General features: G+C 42.1%; 1 protein-coding gene across 1 annotated transcript; it reads right to left on the bottom strand.

Moving 5' to 3' along the window:
• Positions 1-12,262: 12,262 nt before the first annotated feature.
• LOC110496774 (60S ribosomal protein L30) lies at positions 12,263-15,616 on the bottom strand. The gene is made up of 5 exons (XM_021572809.2): positions 15,509-15,616; positions 15,345-15,393; positions 14,503-14,648; positions 13,335-13,465; positions 12,263-12,358 (listed from the first exon to the last, which is right to left on the bottom strand). The coding sequence occupies exons 2-5, from the start codon at positions 15,363-15,365 to the stop codon at positions 12,306-12,308; spliced, it is 351 nt and encodes a 116-aa protein (XP_021428484.1). The 5' UTR covers positions 15,366-15,393; positions 15,509-15,616; the 3' UTR covers positions 12,263-12,305.
• Between the last annotated feature and the right edge of the window lie 1,214 nt (positions 15,617-16,830).

Here is a 16,830-nt window from a genome sequence, read left to right as displayed (position 1 = left end):
ACAGTGAAATGCTGAATACAACAGGTGTACTAGACCTTACAGTGAAATGCTGAATACAACAGGTGTAGGAGACCTTACAGTGAAATGCTGAATACAACAGGTGTAGTAGACCTCACAGTGAAATGCTGAATACAACAGGTGTAGTAGACCTTACAGTGAAATGCTGAATACAACAGGTGTAATAGAACTTACAGTGAAATGCTGAATACAACAGGTGTACTAGACCTTACAGTGAAATGATGAATACAACAGGTGTAGTAGACCTTACAGTGAAATGCTGAATACAACAGGTGTAGTAGACCTTACAGTGAAATGATGAATACAACAGGTGTAGTAGACCTTAAGGTGAAATGCTGAATACAACAGGTGTAGTAGACCTTACAGTGAAATGCTGAATACAACAGGTGTAGTAGACCTCACAGTGAAATGCTGAATACAACAGGTGTAGTAGACCTCACAGTGAAATGATGAATACAACAGGTGTAGTAGACCTTACAGTGAAATGCTGAATACAACAGGTGTAGTAGACCTTACAGTGAAATGCTGAATACAACAGGTGTAGTAGACCTTACAGTGAAATGCTGAATACAACAGGTGTAGTAGACCTTACAGTGAAATGCTGAATACAACAGGTGTAGTAGACCTTACAGTGAAATGCTGAATACAACAGGTGTAGTAGACCTTACAGTGAAATGATGAATACAACAGGTGTAGTAGACCTTACAGTGAAATGCTGAATACAACAGGTGTAGTAGACCTCACATTGAAATGATGAATACAACAGGTGTAGTAGACCTTACAGTGAAATGCTGAATACAACAGGTGTAGTAGACCTTACAGTGAAATGCTGAATACAACAGGTGTAGTAGATCTCACAGTGAAATGCTGAATACAACAGGTGTAGTAGACCTTACAGTGAAATGCTGAATACAACAGGTGTAGTAGACCTCACATTGAAATGATGAATACAACAGGTGTAGTAGACCTTACAGTGAAATGCTGAATACAACAGGTGTAGTAGACCTTACAGTGAAATGCTGAATACAACAGGTGTACTAGACCTTACAGTGAAATGCTGAATACAACAGGTGTAGTAGACCTTACAGTGAAATGCTGAATACAACAAGTGTACTAGACCTTACAGTGAAATGCTGAATACAACAGGTGTAGTAGACCTTACAGTGAAATGCTGAATACAACAGGTGTACTAGACCTCACAGTGAAATGCTGAATACAACAGGTGTAGTAGACCTTACAGTGAAATGCTGAATACAACAGGTGTAGTAGACCTCACAGTGAAATGATGAATACAACAGGTGTAGTAGACCTTACAGTGAAATGCTGAATACAACAGGTGTAGTAGACCTTACAGTGAAATGCTAAATACAACAGGTGTAGAAGACCTCACAGTGAAATGCTGAATACAACAGGTGTAGTAGACCTTACAGTGAAATGCTGGCTACAACAGGTGTAGTAGACCTTACAGTGAAATGCTGACTTACAAGCCGTTAACCAACAATGCAGTTAATAAAAATATATATATTTCTTAAGTAACAAATAATTCCTGGCTAGTAGTGTTGCCCCACCTCCCACCTGCGTACCAGAGAGAGCAGGAGTAAAATATCGATAGCAAGGGGGGGCAGGGGGCACCGGTGTCGGTTATTGAGGTAATATGTACATGTAGGTGGAGTTATTAAAGTGACTATGCACAGATGATGGAGTATCATCATTGAAAAAAAGGGGGGGATGGGGGTAATGCAGATAGTCTGGGTAGACATTTGATTAGATGTTCAGGAGTCTTATGGCTTGGGGGGTAGAAGCTGTTTAGAAGCCTTTTGGACCTAGACTTGGCGCTCCGGTACCGCTTGCCATGCGGTAGCAGAGAGAACAGTCTATGAATAGGGGGGCTGGAGTTTTTGACAATTTTTAGGGCCTTCATCTGACACCGCCTGGTATAGAGGTCCTGGATGGCAGGAAGCTTGGCCCCGGTGATGTACTGGGCCATACGCACTTCTCTCTGTAGTGCCTTGAGGTCGGAGGCCGAGCAGTTGCCATACCAGGCAGTGATGCAACCATGCTCTCGATGGTGCAGCTGTACAACTTTTTGAGGATCTGAGGACCCATGCCAAATCTTTTCAGTCTCCTGAGGGGGAATAGGTTTTGTTGTGGCCTTTTCACGGCTGTCTTGGTGTTCTTGGACCATGTTAGTTTGTTGGTGACTAACCTCAACCTGCTGCACTACAGCCCCATCGATGAGAATGGGGGTGTGCTCGGTCCTCCTTTTTCCTTGGTCCATAATCATCTCCTTTGTCTTGATCATGTTGAGGGAGAGGTTGTTTTCCTGGCACCACACGGCCAGGTCTCTGACCTCCTCCCTATAGGCTGTCTCATTGTCGGGATCAGGCCTACCACTGTTGTCATTGGCTAACTTAATGTCACCAAAGTCCCATATACTACCCATCATTGCGGCCTGTATGCTCTCGTTGGCTGGCCCTTGCTTCATGTTCGTTGCCAAACCCACTTGCTCCAGGTCATCTAAAAGTATTTTCTAGGTAAAGCTCCGCCTTATGTCAGCTCACTGGTCACCATAGCAACACCCACCTATAGCACACACTCCAGCAGGTATATTTCACTGGTCATCCCATCCTCAAAGCCAACACCTACTTTGGCCGCTTTTCCTTCCAGGTCTCTGCTGCCAATGACTGGAACGAATTGCAAAAATCACTGAAGTTGGAGACTTACAGTTGAAGTCATTAAAACTTGTTTTTCAACCACTCCACAAATTTCTTAACAAACTATAGTTTTGGCAAGTCGGTTAGGACATCTACTTTGTGCATGACACAAGTCATTTTTCCAACAATTGTTTACAGACAGATTATTTAACTTATAATTCACTGTATCACAATTCCAGTGGGTCAGAAGTTTACATACACTAAGTTGACTGTGCCTTTAAACAGCTTGGAAAATTCCAGAAAACTATGTCATGGCTTTAGAAGCTTCTGATGGCCTAATTGACATCATTTGAGTCAATTGGAGGTTTACCTGTGGATGTATTTCAAGGCCTACCTTCAAACTCAGTGCCTCTTTGCTTGACATCATGGAAAAATCAAAAGAAATCAGCCAAGACCTCAGGAAAAAAAATGGTAGACCTCCACAAGTCTGGTTCATCCTTGGGAGCAATTTCCAAAAGCCTGAAAGTACCACGTTCATCTGTACAAACAATAGTACGCAGGTATAAACACCATGGGACCAAGCAGCCGCCATACTGCTCAGGAAGGAGATGCGTCTCCTAGAGATGAGCGTACTTTGGTGCGAAACATGCAAATAAATCCCAGAACAACAGCAAAGGACCTTGTGAAGATTCTGGGGGAAACAGGTACAAAAGTATCTATATCCACAGTAAAACGAGTCCTATATCGACATAACCTGAAAGGCCGCTCAGAAAGGAAGAAGCCACTGCTCCAAAACCGCCATAAAAAAGCCAGACAACGGTTGCAACTGCACATGGGGACAAAGATCGTACTTTTTGGAGAAATGTCCTTTGGTCTGTTGAAACAAAAATAGAACTGTTTGGCCATAATGACCATCGTTATGTGTGGAGGGAAAAGGGGGAGGCTTGCAAGCCGAAGAACACCATCCCAACAGTGAAGCACGGGGGTGGCAGCATCATGTTGTGTGGGTGCTTTGCTGCAGGAGGGACTAGTGCACTTCACAATATAGATGGCATCATGAGGTAGGAAAAGTATGTGGATATATTGAAGCAACATCTCAAGACATCAGTCAGGAGTTGAAGCTTGGTCGCAGATGGGTCTTCCAAATTGACAATGACCGCAAGCATACTTCCAAAGTTCTGGCAAAATGGCTTAAGTACAACAATGTCAAAGTTTGGAGTGGCCATCCCAAAGCCCTGACCCCAACTCTATAGAACATTTGTGGGCAGAACTGAAAAAGCGTGTGCGAGCAAGGAGGCCTACATTACCTGACTCCGTTACACCAGTTCTGTCAGGAGGAATGGGCCAAAATTCACCCAACATATTGTGGGAAGCTTGTGGAAGGCTCCCCGAAACATTTGACTCCAAGTTAAACAATTTAAAGGCAGTGCTACCAAATATAAATTGAGTGTATGTAAACTTTTGACCCATTGGGAATGTGATGAAATAAATAAAAGTTGAAATAAAACATTCTCTCTACTATTATTCTGACATTTCACATTCTTAAAATGAAGTGGTGATCCTATCTGACCTAAAACAGGACATTTTTACTAGGATTAAATGTCAGGAATTGTGAAAAATTGAGTTTAAATGTATTTGGCTAAGGTGTATGTAAACTTCCGACTTCAACTGTATATATTACCTCGACTAACTGGCGCCCCCGCACATTGATTCTGTACCGGTACCCCCTGTATACAGCCTCCACATTGACTCTGTACCGGTACTCCCTGTATATAGCCTCCACATTGACTCTGTACCGGTACTCCCTGTATATAGCCTCCACATTGACTCTGTACCGGTACTCCCTGTATATAGCCTCCACACTGACTCTGTACCAGTACTCCCTGTATATAGCCTCCACATTGACTCTGTACCGGTACCCCCTGTATATAGCCTCCACATTGACTCTGTACCGGTACCCCCTATATATAGCCTCCACATTGACTCTGTACCGGTACACCTGCAGGGGGCACGGTGGGCAGGGCGCGGTGGGCAGGAGGCGGTGGGCAGGGGCGGTAGGCAGGGGCTTTTCAGTACAGTAGATGATGGTAATGTACCATTACTGCTGATAAACACCACAGAAGAGGTGACAACGGTAGCTAGCTGGGACAATGGCAGACTGTGTCCTCCGCCCCGCCTGTCGGGGACCGTTGTCCCGCAGTAATTTAGGGCACTGGGTGTTAGCAAGTTAGGACTCCGGTACACAGCAGGCAGGATAGGTAGCTATCGATAGCTAGGACACTGGTAGACAGTGTACATCACCCCGCCTGTCGTTCAGTTTTCCAGCAGTTCTGTGAACGACGGTGAGGGAAGGCTTTAGCGAAGGACACTGTGTGCTAGCTAGTTAGCTAGGACTCTGGTACACAGCATGTTGGATAGGTAGCTAGCTAGTTAACAATAGCTACGACACCGGTAGACAGTGTCCTTCGCCCACGCTAGTCGTACACTGCTTTCCCGCAGGTGTTCGGCAGGCGGGAGCGAAGAACACTGTTTACTAACTTGTACACACGACTCCGGTACGACACTTGGGAGGCCCTCAGAGTATACATGGTGCTTCCCGCACTCACCAGTAGAACTACATTTCAAAATGGCTGAAGTAAATTTTGTATTTATCTATTGTTTATTTTTATTTCGCCTTTATTTAACCAGGTATGCTAGTTGAGAACAAGTTCTCATTTACAACTGCGACCTGGCCAAGATAAAGCAAAGCAGTGCGACAGAAACAACACAGAGTTACATGGAATAAACAAGCGTACAGTCAATAACAAAATAGAAAGAAAAAAAAAGTCTATATACAGTGTGTGCAAATGGCGTGAGGAGGTAAGGCAATAAATAGGCCATAGTAGCAAAGTAATTACAATTTAGCAGATTAACACTGGAGTGATAGATGAGCAGATGATGATGAGCAGATGATGGTGTGTAAAAGAGCAGCAAAGTAAATAAAAACAATATGGGGATGAGGTAGGTAGATTGGGTGGGCTATTTACAGATGGACTATGTACAGCTGCAGCGATCGGTTAGCTGCTCGGATAGCTGATGTTTAAAGTTAGTGAGGGAAATGTAAGTCTCCAGCTTCTGCGATTTTTGCAATTTGTTCCAATCACTGGCAGCAGAGAACTGGAAGGAAAGGCGGCCAAAAGAGGAATTAGCTGTGGGGATGACCAGTGAGATATACCTGCTGGAGTGGGTGTTGTTATCGTGACCAGTGAGCTGAGATAAGGCGGAGCTTTACCTAGCATAGACTTGTAGATGACCTGGAGCCAGTGGGTCTGGCGATGAATATGTAGCGAGGGCCAGCCGACTAGAGCATACAGGTCACAGTGGTGGGTGGTATAAGGCGCTTTGGTAACAAAACGGATGGCACTGTGATAGACTGCATCCAATTTGCTGAGTAGAGTATTGGAAGCTATTTTGTAGACGACATCGCCGAAGTTGAGGATCGGTAGGATAGTCAGTTTTACTAGGGTACTTTTGGTGGCGTGAGTGAAGGAGGCTTTGTTGCGAAATAGGAAGCTGATTCTAGATTTGATTTTGGATTGGAGATGTTTGATATGAGTCTGGAAAGAGAGTAAGCAGTCTAGCCAGACACCTAGGTATTTGTAGTTGTCCACGTATGCTAGGTCAGAACCGTCCAGAGTAGTGATGCTAGTCGGGCGGGCGTATGCAGGCAGCGAACTGTTGAAAAGCATGCATTTGGTTTTGCTAGCATTTAAGAGCAGTTGGAGGCCACGGAAGGAGTGTTGTATGGCATTGAAGCTCATCAAGAGGTTAGCTAACACAGTGTCCAAAGAAGGGCCAGATGTATACAGAATTGTGTCATCTGCGTAGAGGTGGATCAGGGAATCACCCGCAGCAAGAGCGACATCGTTGATATATACAGAGAAAAGAGTCGGCCCGAGAATTGAACCCTGTGGTACCCCCATAGAGACTGCCAGAGGTCCGGACAACAGGCCCTCCGATTTTACACACTGAACTCTGTCTGAGAAGTAGTTGGTGAACCAGGCGAGGCAGTCATTTGAGAAACCAAGGCTATTGAGTCTGCCAATAAGAATACGGTGATTGACAGTTGAAAGCCTTGGCCAGGTCAATGAAGAAGGCTGCACAGTACTGTCTTTTAACGATGGTGGATATGATATCGTTTAGTACCTTGAGCGTGACTGAGGTGCACCGTGACCAACTCGGAAACCGGATTGCACAGCGGAGAAGGTACGGTGGGATTCGAAATGGTCAGTGATCTGTTTATTAACTTGGCTTTCAAAGACTTTAAAAAGGCAGGGAAGGATGGATATAGGTCTGTAACAGTTTGGGTCTAGAGTGTCACCCCCTTTGACCGCGGCAGCTTTCCTATCTTTAGGGATCTCGGACGATACAAGAGAGAGGTTGAATAGACTGGTAATAGGGGTTGCAACAATGGCGGCAGATAATTTTAGAAAGAGAGGGTCCAGATTGTCTAGCCCAGCTGATTTGTACGGGTCCAGGTTTTGCAGCTCTTTCAGAACATCTACTATCTGGATTTGGGTGAAGGAGAAGCTGGGGAGGCTCTGGCAAGTAGCTGCGAGGGGTGCGGAGCTGTTGGCCGTGGTTGGGGTAGCCAGGAGGAAAGCATGGTCAGCAGGAGAGAAATGCTTATTGAAATGTTCGATTATCATGGATTTATCGGTGGTGCCCCGATAAATCCAATTAACAAGCTCACCAGTAGAACTACATTTCAAAATGGCTGAAGTAAATCCAATTAACACACTCACTAGTAGAACTGCATTTCAAAATGGCTGAAGTAAATTCAATTAACAGTGTACCCTCTGCTGTCTAGGTGGGTAATGTCAAGAACATTACCATGGCTAGAATGTTCCAGTCCAAATCTGATACATTGCTTCAACCTGTCCAATTGTAATCAGTAACATAATGTTTGGATTACCCAAACTCAGTAACGTAATCTGATTACATTCAGTTACTTTTAGATTACTTTCCCCTTAAGAGGCATTAGAAGAATACATAAATGTATGTTACCAATTGAACCACATCTATTGCAGGATAGATTCATGTTAAAGTTTACATAGCTGGCCATACATGGATGTTTAAATTTTACTTTATGGGTTGGTTCTGTAGGCTTCTTCTAACCCATCGCTTTCTAATACATATATTAATATGATTAAATTATATCTTTACATTAAAAACCAAAGTCTATCAGAATTCCAGCCGTTCCAATAAATGTTATACCCCTTGATCTTCAAGAACAGGACATGGAAATATGGAAGTATAGATTAGCCACATTGTTTTACCTGAGCATGACCCCAAAACGAAGGACTCTGTTGGCTATGGTTTTGTTGTCATGGAGGACTGATTTGACTCATTGATTCAAGTTCAAAAATAAATGCTGAGCTCATGGAATGACATGCTTTGAGCACTACTGAAAAATGCTATTTATATGTGAAAAATGAATTCCATATGCTGCATTTGCTATAGACCTATTGTTTACCTTTTTGTTGTTGACGCTTTAAAGAGCTGCATTGATATTAAAGGGAAAATCCACAGATGAAACAATAACAACTGGTGCCCCGCCTCTGTTTTGGTAAGAAGCTGAGAGATGGGCCTGGAGAAATGTAACCACTCTCAGATTAATAAACAGAGCTATGGATGTAAGGACTGACCATCCATGATATCAAAATGATAGCTTTAACCACGTTAGGCTATACATTGTGTTTTTACATGAACAATGTTTACAAACATTGGAGAAAAACAAGCTTATATTTTGGGTTCTGATGGAGTGTGACAGTTGAACTAAGCTTCAAGAATCTATTTATGTATGTATATGTATGTATGTATATATATATATATATATATAATTGTAGCAACTACAGATAGACTTAAAGGGAAAATCAGAAATGTGCCAGTTAGAGCATGTGTCCATTAGGCCTATGTTTTTTTATCAGCATGTATTAGATGGAGCAAGAGGCTGGGATCCGCACTATGCAGCAAGAAGCATTTTGTACTGGCTGTCCACTGATTTCAAAAACAATGATTGATGCGCAGCTTAAACATTTTGAATTCAACCATTATCGGGTTCAAATACACATTTAGATTTGTGAACAGCCATCCACAACAACCACAATCCATACGACGCAAATAGCTAAATGAGAGCATAGCAGTGTGATTCACATCAATGCGCTATGTAGATATCAATAATAAGTGATATCCATATCGTCGTAGACTACACCACTACTGTCATCCTTACCTCCAAGCGTTAATTCAAGTTGGATAATCTTTGGATGCCGACAGCAATCGCTGTAGTCTACAAAAGCCTATTCCTGCTCTTTCCCTAGTGATCCATCAAACACATTTGGTGTGTCATCATAGTGGTCTCTGACTTGTGGTCAAACTCACTCAGGTGGAACAAACTTACATTTGCGCCTTTTTTTCAGTGCTAATTTTGATGCCATTGAGAAAACATTTGTTTTGTTCCTATCTCTCAAAAGAAATTGGGCAAACCTCCTTTCTGAATTTAAAAGTAATCTAGTTTTTAAATATTTTTGCTGGAAACAACGGATTACAGTCACCATTTTTTTGTAATCCGTTACTCCCGAACCCTGGTATCAACCGATATAATTTTGAAACAAAATGTCATTTTGTAATGATTTATTTAGCAGTGGCTGTGAAATGTTGATTGTACTTTCTCAAACAAATCTACATGTCAAATAATCATGAGCTACTTTCGGAGTTGACTTCTGTTTTTAGAGGATTGTTCTTAGTCTTAAAAACAGCTCTAAAGGTAATAAACTTTTAACCAATTAAATGTAATCCTCAAAAGTAAGTATTTATCATGAGGGTCATAAACAATAACTAGTAATGCTGCATACTCCAAGAAAGGTTAATCTCACCTTTCTGGTAAAAAATAGTTGTAAATTGCTGAGGTGTCGTCACTTCTGAAGACATGAGCTCCAGTACACAGGACATGAGCTCCAGTACACAGGACATGAGCTCCAGTACACAGGACATGAGCTCCAGTACACAGGACAAATGGAATATTTGATATGATGTATTTCCTGTTCAACTAAACTGGATGAATAAGACTTGAAATGACTGATATGCTTTCTAAATATAGTAAAATCATAAAAAAGACTAACTATACTTCCTTATAACTGTAAAATACTTATTTGTATGTTTTAATGTTAGAGAAAATGTGCATATTTTGTAAAGGTCTCAAAACGTCTGACCCAATGTCTCACAGAGCTCAAGCTCTGCTTCCTGAACTCGTTAGGAACTCACTTTTCATCTCATTAATATTGTACATCTATGACAAACAGATAGTGTTTGTTTAATGGCTTTAAACCGATCTCTGGATGTGCTACCGTGCTACGATAATTGAATGTTCCTTTCTCTACCATAGGTTTCCTCAATAATCGTTTTAGAGAATTTGGCAGTACGTCCAACCGGCATCACAAATGCAAACCACATGTAACCACGCCAGCCCAGGGACCTCCACATCCGACTCTTTACACGTGAGATCGCCTGCGACCAGCCACCTGATGAAACTGTGGGTTTACACAACCAAAGTCAGTATCTGCATGTCAGTTTGGGGCAGCAGGGTAGCCTAGTGGTTAGAGAGTTGGACTAGTAACCGGAAGGTTGTTAACCCACTGTTCCTAGGCCGTCATTGTAAATAAGAATTTGTTCTTAACTGACTTGCCTAGTTAAATAAAGGTTAAATAAAAAATAAGTATTTCTGCGTAAACCGTCTTGTCATCCTCACCAGGCTCTTGACCTGACTGCAGTTTGGCGTTGTAACCGACTTCAGTGGGCAAATGCTGACCTTCAATGGTCACTGGCACGCTGGAGAAGTATAACCTTGAAGGATGAATCCCGGTTTCAACTGTACCGGGCAGGTGGCAGCTGATGATGTGAACAGGTGGTGGGGTTTTGGTAAGTTACTGACAAGTCGATAGCATTTTATCGATGGCAATTTGAATGCAGAGATACCGTGACGAGACCTGAGGCCCATTGTCATTCCATTCATCCGCCACCTCACATTATCACGACAAGGATCGGTACAAAATTCCTGGAAGCTGAAAACAGACTTGTTATTAATTAACCAATCGCTGCAGCTGTACATAGTCCATCGGTAAATAGCCCACCCAATTTACCTACCTCATCCCCATACTGTTTTTATGTATTTACTTTTCTGCTCTTTTGCACACCAGTATCTCTACCTGCACATGACCATCTGATCATTTATCACTCCAGTGTTAATCTGCAAAATTGTAATTATTCGCCTACCTCCTCATGCCTTTTGCCTCATGCCTCTTGATCCACGCCACTGCCTTTTAAGGGATATGTTACCAAATTCAAAAGGCACTCACACATCTGAGCAATCTAATTTGCAGGTGCATGGCAACAAATGAACAAGATGAAGCTTGGTCACAAACTCTGACGAAGGCCGTGTGGCCGATACGTAAGATACTATCAAGAGCAGTGTGCGGTTTCCTTTTTCCTTCAAGGGATATGTTACCAACAGATGCATATCTGTATTCCCAGTCATAAGAAATCCATAGACCAGGGCCTAATGAATTTCCTTATGAACTCTAACTCAAAGTCTTCGAAATTGTTGCACGTTGAGTTTATATTTTTGATCAGTATAATATATGAGCAGTCAAAGTTTGGACACATGAACACATTCCAGGGTTTCTACTTGTACTATTTTCTACATTGTAGAATAATAGTGAAGACATCAAAACTATGAAATAACAAATGGAATCATGTAGTAACCAAAAAGTGTTAAAAAAAAAGCTAATATATTTTTAAAAGTAGCCACCCTTTGCACACTTTTTTGGTTACTACATGATTCAGTTTGTGTTCACTATTATTCTACAATGTAGAAATTAGTTCAAATAAAGAATAACCCATCAATGAGTAGGTTTGCTCTTTCCATAAGACAGACTGACCAGGTGAAAGCTATGATCCTTTATTGATGTCACCTGTTAAATCCACTTCAGTGTAGATGAAGGAGAGGAGTCAGGTTAAAGGTTACTAAACCTTGACACATGGATTGTATCTGTGTCATTCAGAGGGTGAATGGGCAAGACAAAAGATTTGTGTCTTTGAGGGGGTTATGGTAGTAGTGCTGCTGGGTTTTTCACGTTCAACAGTTTCCTGTGTGTATTAACAATGGTCAACCACCCAAAGGACGTCCATCCAGCCAACTTGAAAACTGTGGCCGTGTCATTATAGAATGTAGTTGTATTCTATCCTGTGGCAGTAGGCCGTGTCATTATAGAATGTAGTCGTATTCTATCCTGTGGCAGTAGGCCGTGTCATTATAGAATGTAGTCGTATTCTATCCTGTGGCAGTAGGCCGTGTCATTATAGAATGTAGTCGTATTCTATCCTGTGGCAGTAGGCCGTGTCATTATAGAATGTAGTCGTTTTCTATCCTGTGGCAGTAGGCCGTGTCATTATAGAATGTAGTTGTATTCTATCTTGTGGGAGGAGGCCGTCGTATTCTGACGCGGTCTAGTAGCTAAATGTTTGTGCACACTAAGACAGACAGACCAAAGAAACACCATTCGACCAAGTTTATTTGTAACATTAAGAGTGAAATGTCTACTTCTCCCCCTGCGGCTGGTCTGGCATACTCCTGATGATGTCAGAATCACCTGTTAATAGACCAATATTACATTTAGCATACAAGATCCAATCAACAACCCAGGTGATATAGGTAAAACCAGTGGTGTAAAGTACTCTATCAATATGTTTGACTACTTTTACTTCACTCCTAAAGAAAACAGTATTTTTTACATTTTGAATACTTAGGGGGAAAACTGTCTGATTCACACACTTAAAGGGAACGTCCCCACTGCCTCTGATCTGTCAGAATCACTAAACATTTGTAAATTGTTGGCGCATGCCCCTGGCTATCTGCAAATAAATAAATAGAAAATGTGGCCATCTGCTTTGCTTAATATAAGGAATTTTATAAATTATTTACACTTATATCAAAAGTACCAATACTTTCAGACCCTGTCGTGTTTTTGCATCAAACAGCAGAAAATACAATATTTGTGGTTATAGAAAACATTTCACATCGGTTTAGATGGTACACTGATTCTCTAAACTAGACTTGTTTTGTCACTAAATGAAATTAGCGAACTAATAGAATTATAGCAACCAGGAAATGGTGGAGCAATTTCTGCATAGTGCATCTTTAACTTGAGGAGAACTAAGGCATTGTCACTAATGAGGTAGGAAGTAACTGACTAGAGCAGAGCGCCCAGCCAGTTCAGGTAAATGCACCATTGGGTGTTTAGCTAGTGAATCCCTAGTGCTGGTCAGACCACCGTATATCCAACTGATGCAAAAATCCACAACGGGAAAATTGGTGCGCAACGGTATAAGACAAACACATCTACACATTCGTGAAAAACGATTGAATCAAACATACTCATGTCATGTGAAAGTAGAGCAGTTTGATAAGGTTGTGTTGACCATTCTCCTGACGTTCATGTGATCTTTGAAAACAATGATGTTTGAATGAACCGTATCAAACTGCTCACTACTAAAGGATTGTCTGCAGACTATACATCAACAGAATAGGCGTGGTAAACAGGACATGCAGTCTGATTGGACACTCACCGGGGTCGATGATAGCCAGTGTGCACACCCTGAAGTACTTTCCACAGGCCGTGCCCAGCTCGATGTTGTTCCCACTGTAGTGATGGACGCCAGTCTTGGCCAACATGGCATAGTACTCCACTTCAGACTTCCTGAGGAAGGACAAATACCTTTTATCAAAGTATGCCCACGTGTGTTTATTATTGAATGAAACATGATCCTGTGTGTGTATGGGGAAAGCAACATGAACACAAGTACACTGCAACAGTGATCCACTTCTGTCTAATGCTGTAGTTCTTTGGGGCTCCCGAGTGGCGCAGCGGTATATGGCAGTGCTAGAGGCGCCCCCTGGTTCGATTCCAGGCTGAATCACAACCGGCCATGATTGGGCATCCCATAGGGTTGCGTACATTTGGCCCAGCATCGTCCGGGTTTAAATTTGTAAAATAAGAATTTGTTCTTAACTGACTTGTCTAGTTACATAAAAAGGTACAGAAAGAGAGAAAAGGCTAGTTGTTTTCTCAAGGTGTCTGATTGCTGAATGATCAACTGCAGAAGCAGCCAGTAACACAAAACCAGCCCTCATTTCAATGTTCCTCCTGTTCTTACACACCTGCAAGCAGACCAATACAGGTGTGCCTTTGTAGGAGGAGTACAGGAAAATAAAATTACCCGTAAGAACACACAAGCAACACTTTATATGCTTATTTGGTTAATTCAATGTGACTAACTATTTAAAACACTTATGGAAGTAGAAATTGAACTATTCCTAGGATTACTGGGACCCCATTAGGAAGATTGTAAGTCCATCACACCAAGCCTAACTACCCAGCTGGCTTTGAAAATCCATTCACATGGTTCCAGACACTATGGTGGATGAGGGCCCCGACATGTATTCATTCAATCGGATTCCGTTGCAAGACGTGATGTCTATTGCAAAACCCTTTGCAACGGGAACTGTTAACCATTTACTCCAGGGACTTACATGTCCAACAGCAACTCTAGTTTCCATTTGGTGCAAACGGTTTCCATTGCAAAATGTTTTGTAACAGAATCCGACTAATGAACACAACTCAGGCTAGCACAGTAAACTTTAGCTCACCAAGTTTGCGTGAAAAGTGTATTATTGATAGCTTTAACTTCATTAGCGAATAATGCTACATAATTGTGATGTAGGCCAACTAGTTACCTGAGGGCAGGTGTGTTGTTGGCCAGGATGACCAGCTTGGCTTTTCCCTGGCGGATCATCTTCTGGGACTGCTTGTATCCCAGAACGTATTTACCGCTCTTCATCACCAGCTGGAGACGGGAGTTTATGGACTCCAGGGACTTTTTCTACCACCAAAGAAACAATTGGTGACATGATACGAACAAACATGATACGGTCTTAGTCTAGTGGTTAGAGCCCTGGACTAGTAACCGAAAGGTTGCAAGTTCAAATCCCTGAACTGACAAGGTAAAAATCTGTCGTTCTGCCCCCTGAACAAGGCAGTTAACCCAATGTGCCTAGGCCATCAATGAAAATAATTTGTTCTTAACTGACTTGCCTAGTAAAATAAATGTTACAAAAATACATGTGATTTGAGTGCATATAGCAAGCATACTCGTTTATTTCTTAATCTGCTTGGCTGTTAGCTAATTGTACACGCCGACATGGTGTTGCAGAAGAGCTGCTAACTGGATTTATCAGATATATTTCCGAGAACAGTACTGTTACATAGCGTTTCTCGATTAGCCAACTCAAAATACCCCAATGCAATCATTCAAATTGCCGTCTGGACAACTAGTTAAAACGTTAACTAGTCGCTAAATGGCGAGTCGGCGAATGTTACGAGAGAGCTGGCTATATGGCTAGATTAGGCAAGTTGGCAAAAACTAGACATGTCCTGGGAATTAGAAAGTTGTATGTTGGGGCAAATTAAACATATATACGGTCAACATTGCCAGTTAGCTCAACACATGTGATGGTTTAGCCCAGAAACCACGATTCCACGTGAGTTGCTTTCCACCGTTCATGAGAGCTCGACTCACCGTCTTCTTTGCGGCAACCATAGCTGCGATTTAGTCCGTTCTGGCCAACCTGAACAAAACATTAAGAGATTGGACAACCTTACGTTAGTAATCAACCGGGTGATGTGCACCAAAATGGCCTAAATATATTTATTTTTAAAGAATAAACACAGAGCTGAACTTACAAGTATCTCGCTCCAATATGGCCTCGGAAAGAAAGGAAGTCCCAGGGTGCTTTGCGGCCCATTGGCTTGCTCATGCGGGACCGCCTGGGCTGGTACTGCGCAGACTCGCTGATCTGTGCAGAATGCGTGTTAACTAAAGCAGGTGTGCGCCATTTCAGGTGATTTGTAGATCAGATCATGTACACTGCGCCCTTACCCAGCCCGAGCATGTTATCGCGAGAAAGCAAGGGCCAATACACTACAGATCTAGAAACAGCTTTTATAATGGAAAGTGTTTATTTACCAACTAGAGGACAAAACACAAAACTGATCCTGGTCTGTTTTTAAGAGTCTGCTGTTTGTGTCATAATAATGGCACAGAGGGAAGAGAAAGGCCCACTTCGGCGGAAAATATATCTCCCTCTCTAGGAGTGTGTCGAATTTGGATTGTCTCGGGATTGTGCGGGACAATGGTTATTACTGCATTGTCGGAACTAGAAGCACAAGCATTTCGCTACACTCGCATTAACATCTGCTAAACATGTGTATGTGACAAATAAAATTTGATTTGATTTGATTTTGGCCCAAACAATCATGTCCCACATTTTATCAACACATTTAAACACCACAACAACAAAAAAGTTGATTTGTCCCGTATTTCAGTCAGACATTCCGACTGGTCTCTTGCAATCACATAGAGTTCATGAAAGGAGCTATAGGCTATCATAAGGATGTGGACTAAGACTAAGCCACAGGTGACGTTAAACACTTGAGTTCTGATATTCTGCTGAGGACAAGAGATGTAGATCAATAGGCCGATCCTCAACCAATCATATTTCTCACATCTTATCGGGGCTAAATTCCAGCTGAATTTGGAGAGGACAGTGAGGCCTAACAATTTACAAAAGGAGTGCTGCTGATTAAGAGCTACAACAGTAACTACACAGCCGTATTAAACTGAAAGGTACTTTCTTCAAACTTGTGAGGCTCTCCATCCTCATTATTTGCTGCCACTCCACTCAATCCCGTTTTAAAATTCTCCCTTCCTAACTGATTTACATTCCCTGAGACCAACCATTAAAAAGTTTCCTTGGCCAAATATTACCAGATTTTCACCAAATTCTGCACGGGGAAAAATAGTAGGAGTTGTGATTGAATTGTTCATTGGGTGCAGCGGACTGCAGGGGTGCAGTGCTGCCTCCCAGGGCGCACCAGAGCGTCGATCCGCCACATTTCACAATGGTGCTCATTTAGTAAAGTTAGATCAAAGCTGAATCAATTTCTTGGAAGATCACAATGATTAATTAGTATTCTAAATAACATACAATGCATGCAGAAAGTAT

The sequence above is a fragment of the Oncorhynchus mykiss genome, chromosome 18 (assembly GCF_013265735.2).
Source record: "Oncorhynchus mykiss isolate Arlee chromosome 18, USDA_OmykA_1.1, whole genome shotgun sequence".
Lineage (NCBI taxonomy): Eukaryota > Metazoa > Chordata > Actinopteri > Salmoniformes > Salmonidae > Oncorhynchus > Oncorhynchus mykiss.
This window is presented reverse-complemented; position numbering and strand designations above follow the sequence as displayed.

What these genes read in the sequence shown, in the direction of transcription:
- LOC110496774 (XM_021572809.2), bottom strand. Translation starts at nt 15,365, where the DNA reads ATGGTTGCCGCAAAGAAGACG. An exon ending in TGGTTGCCGCAAAGAAGACG is followed by an intron (nt 14,649 to 15,344) that starts GTGAGTCGAGCT and finishes CTTTGGTGGTAG; the next exon opens with AAAAAGTCCCTGGAGTCCAT. An exon ending in ACTGGCTATCATCGACCCCG is followed by an intron (nt 12,359 to 13,334) that starts GTGAGTGTCCAA and finishes GTCTATTAACAG; the next exon opens with GTGATTCTGACATCATCAGG.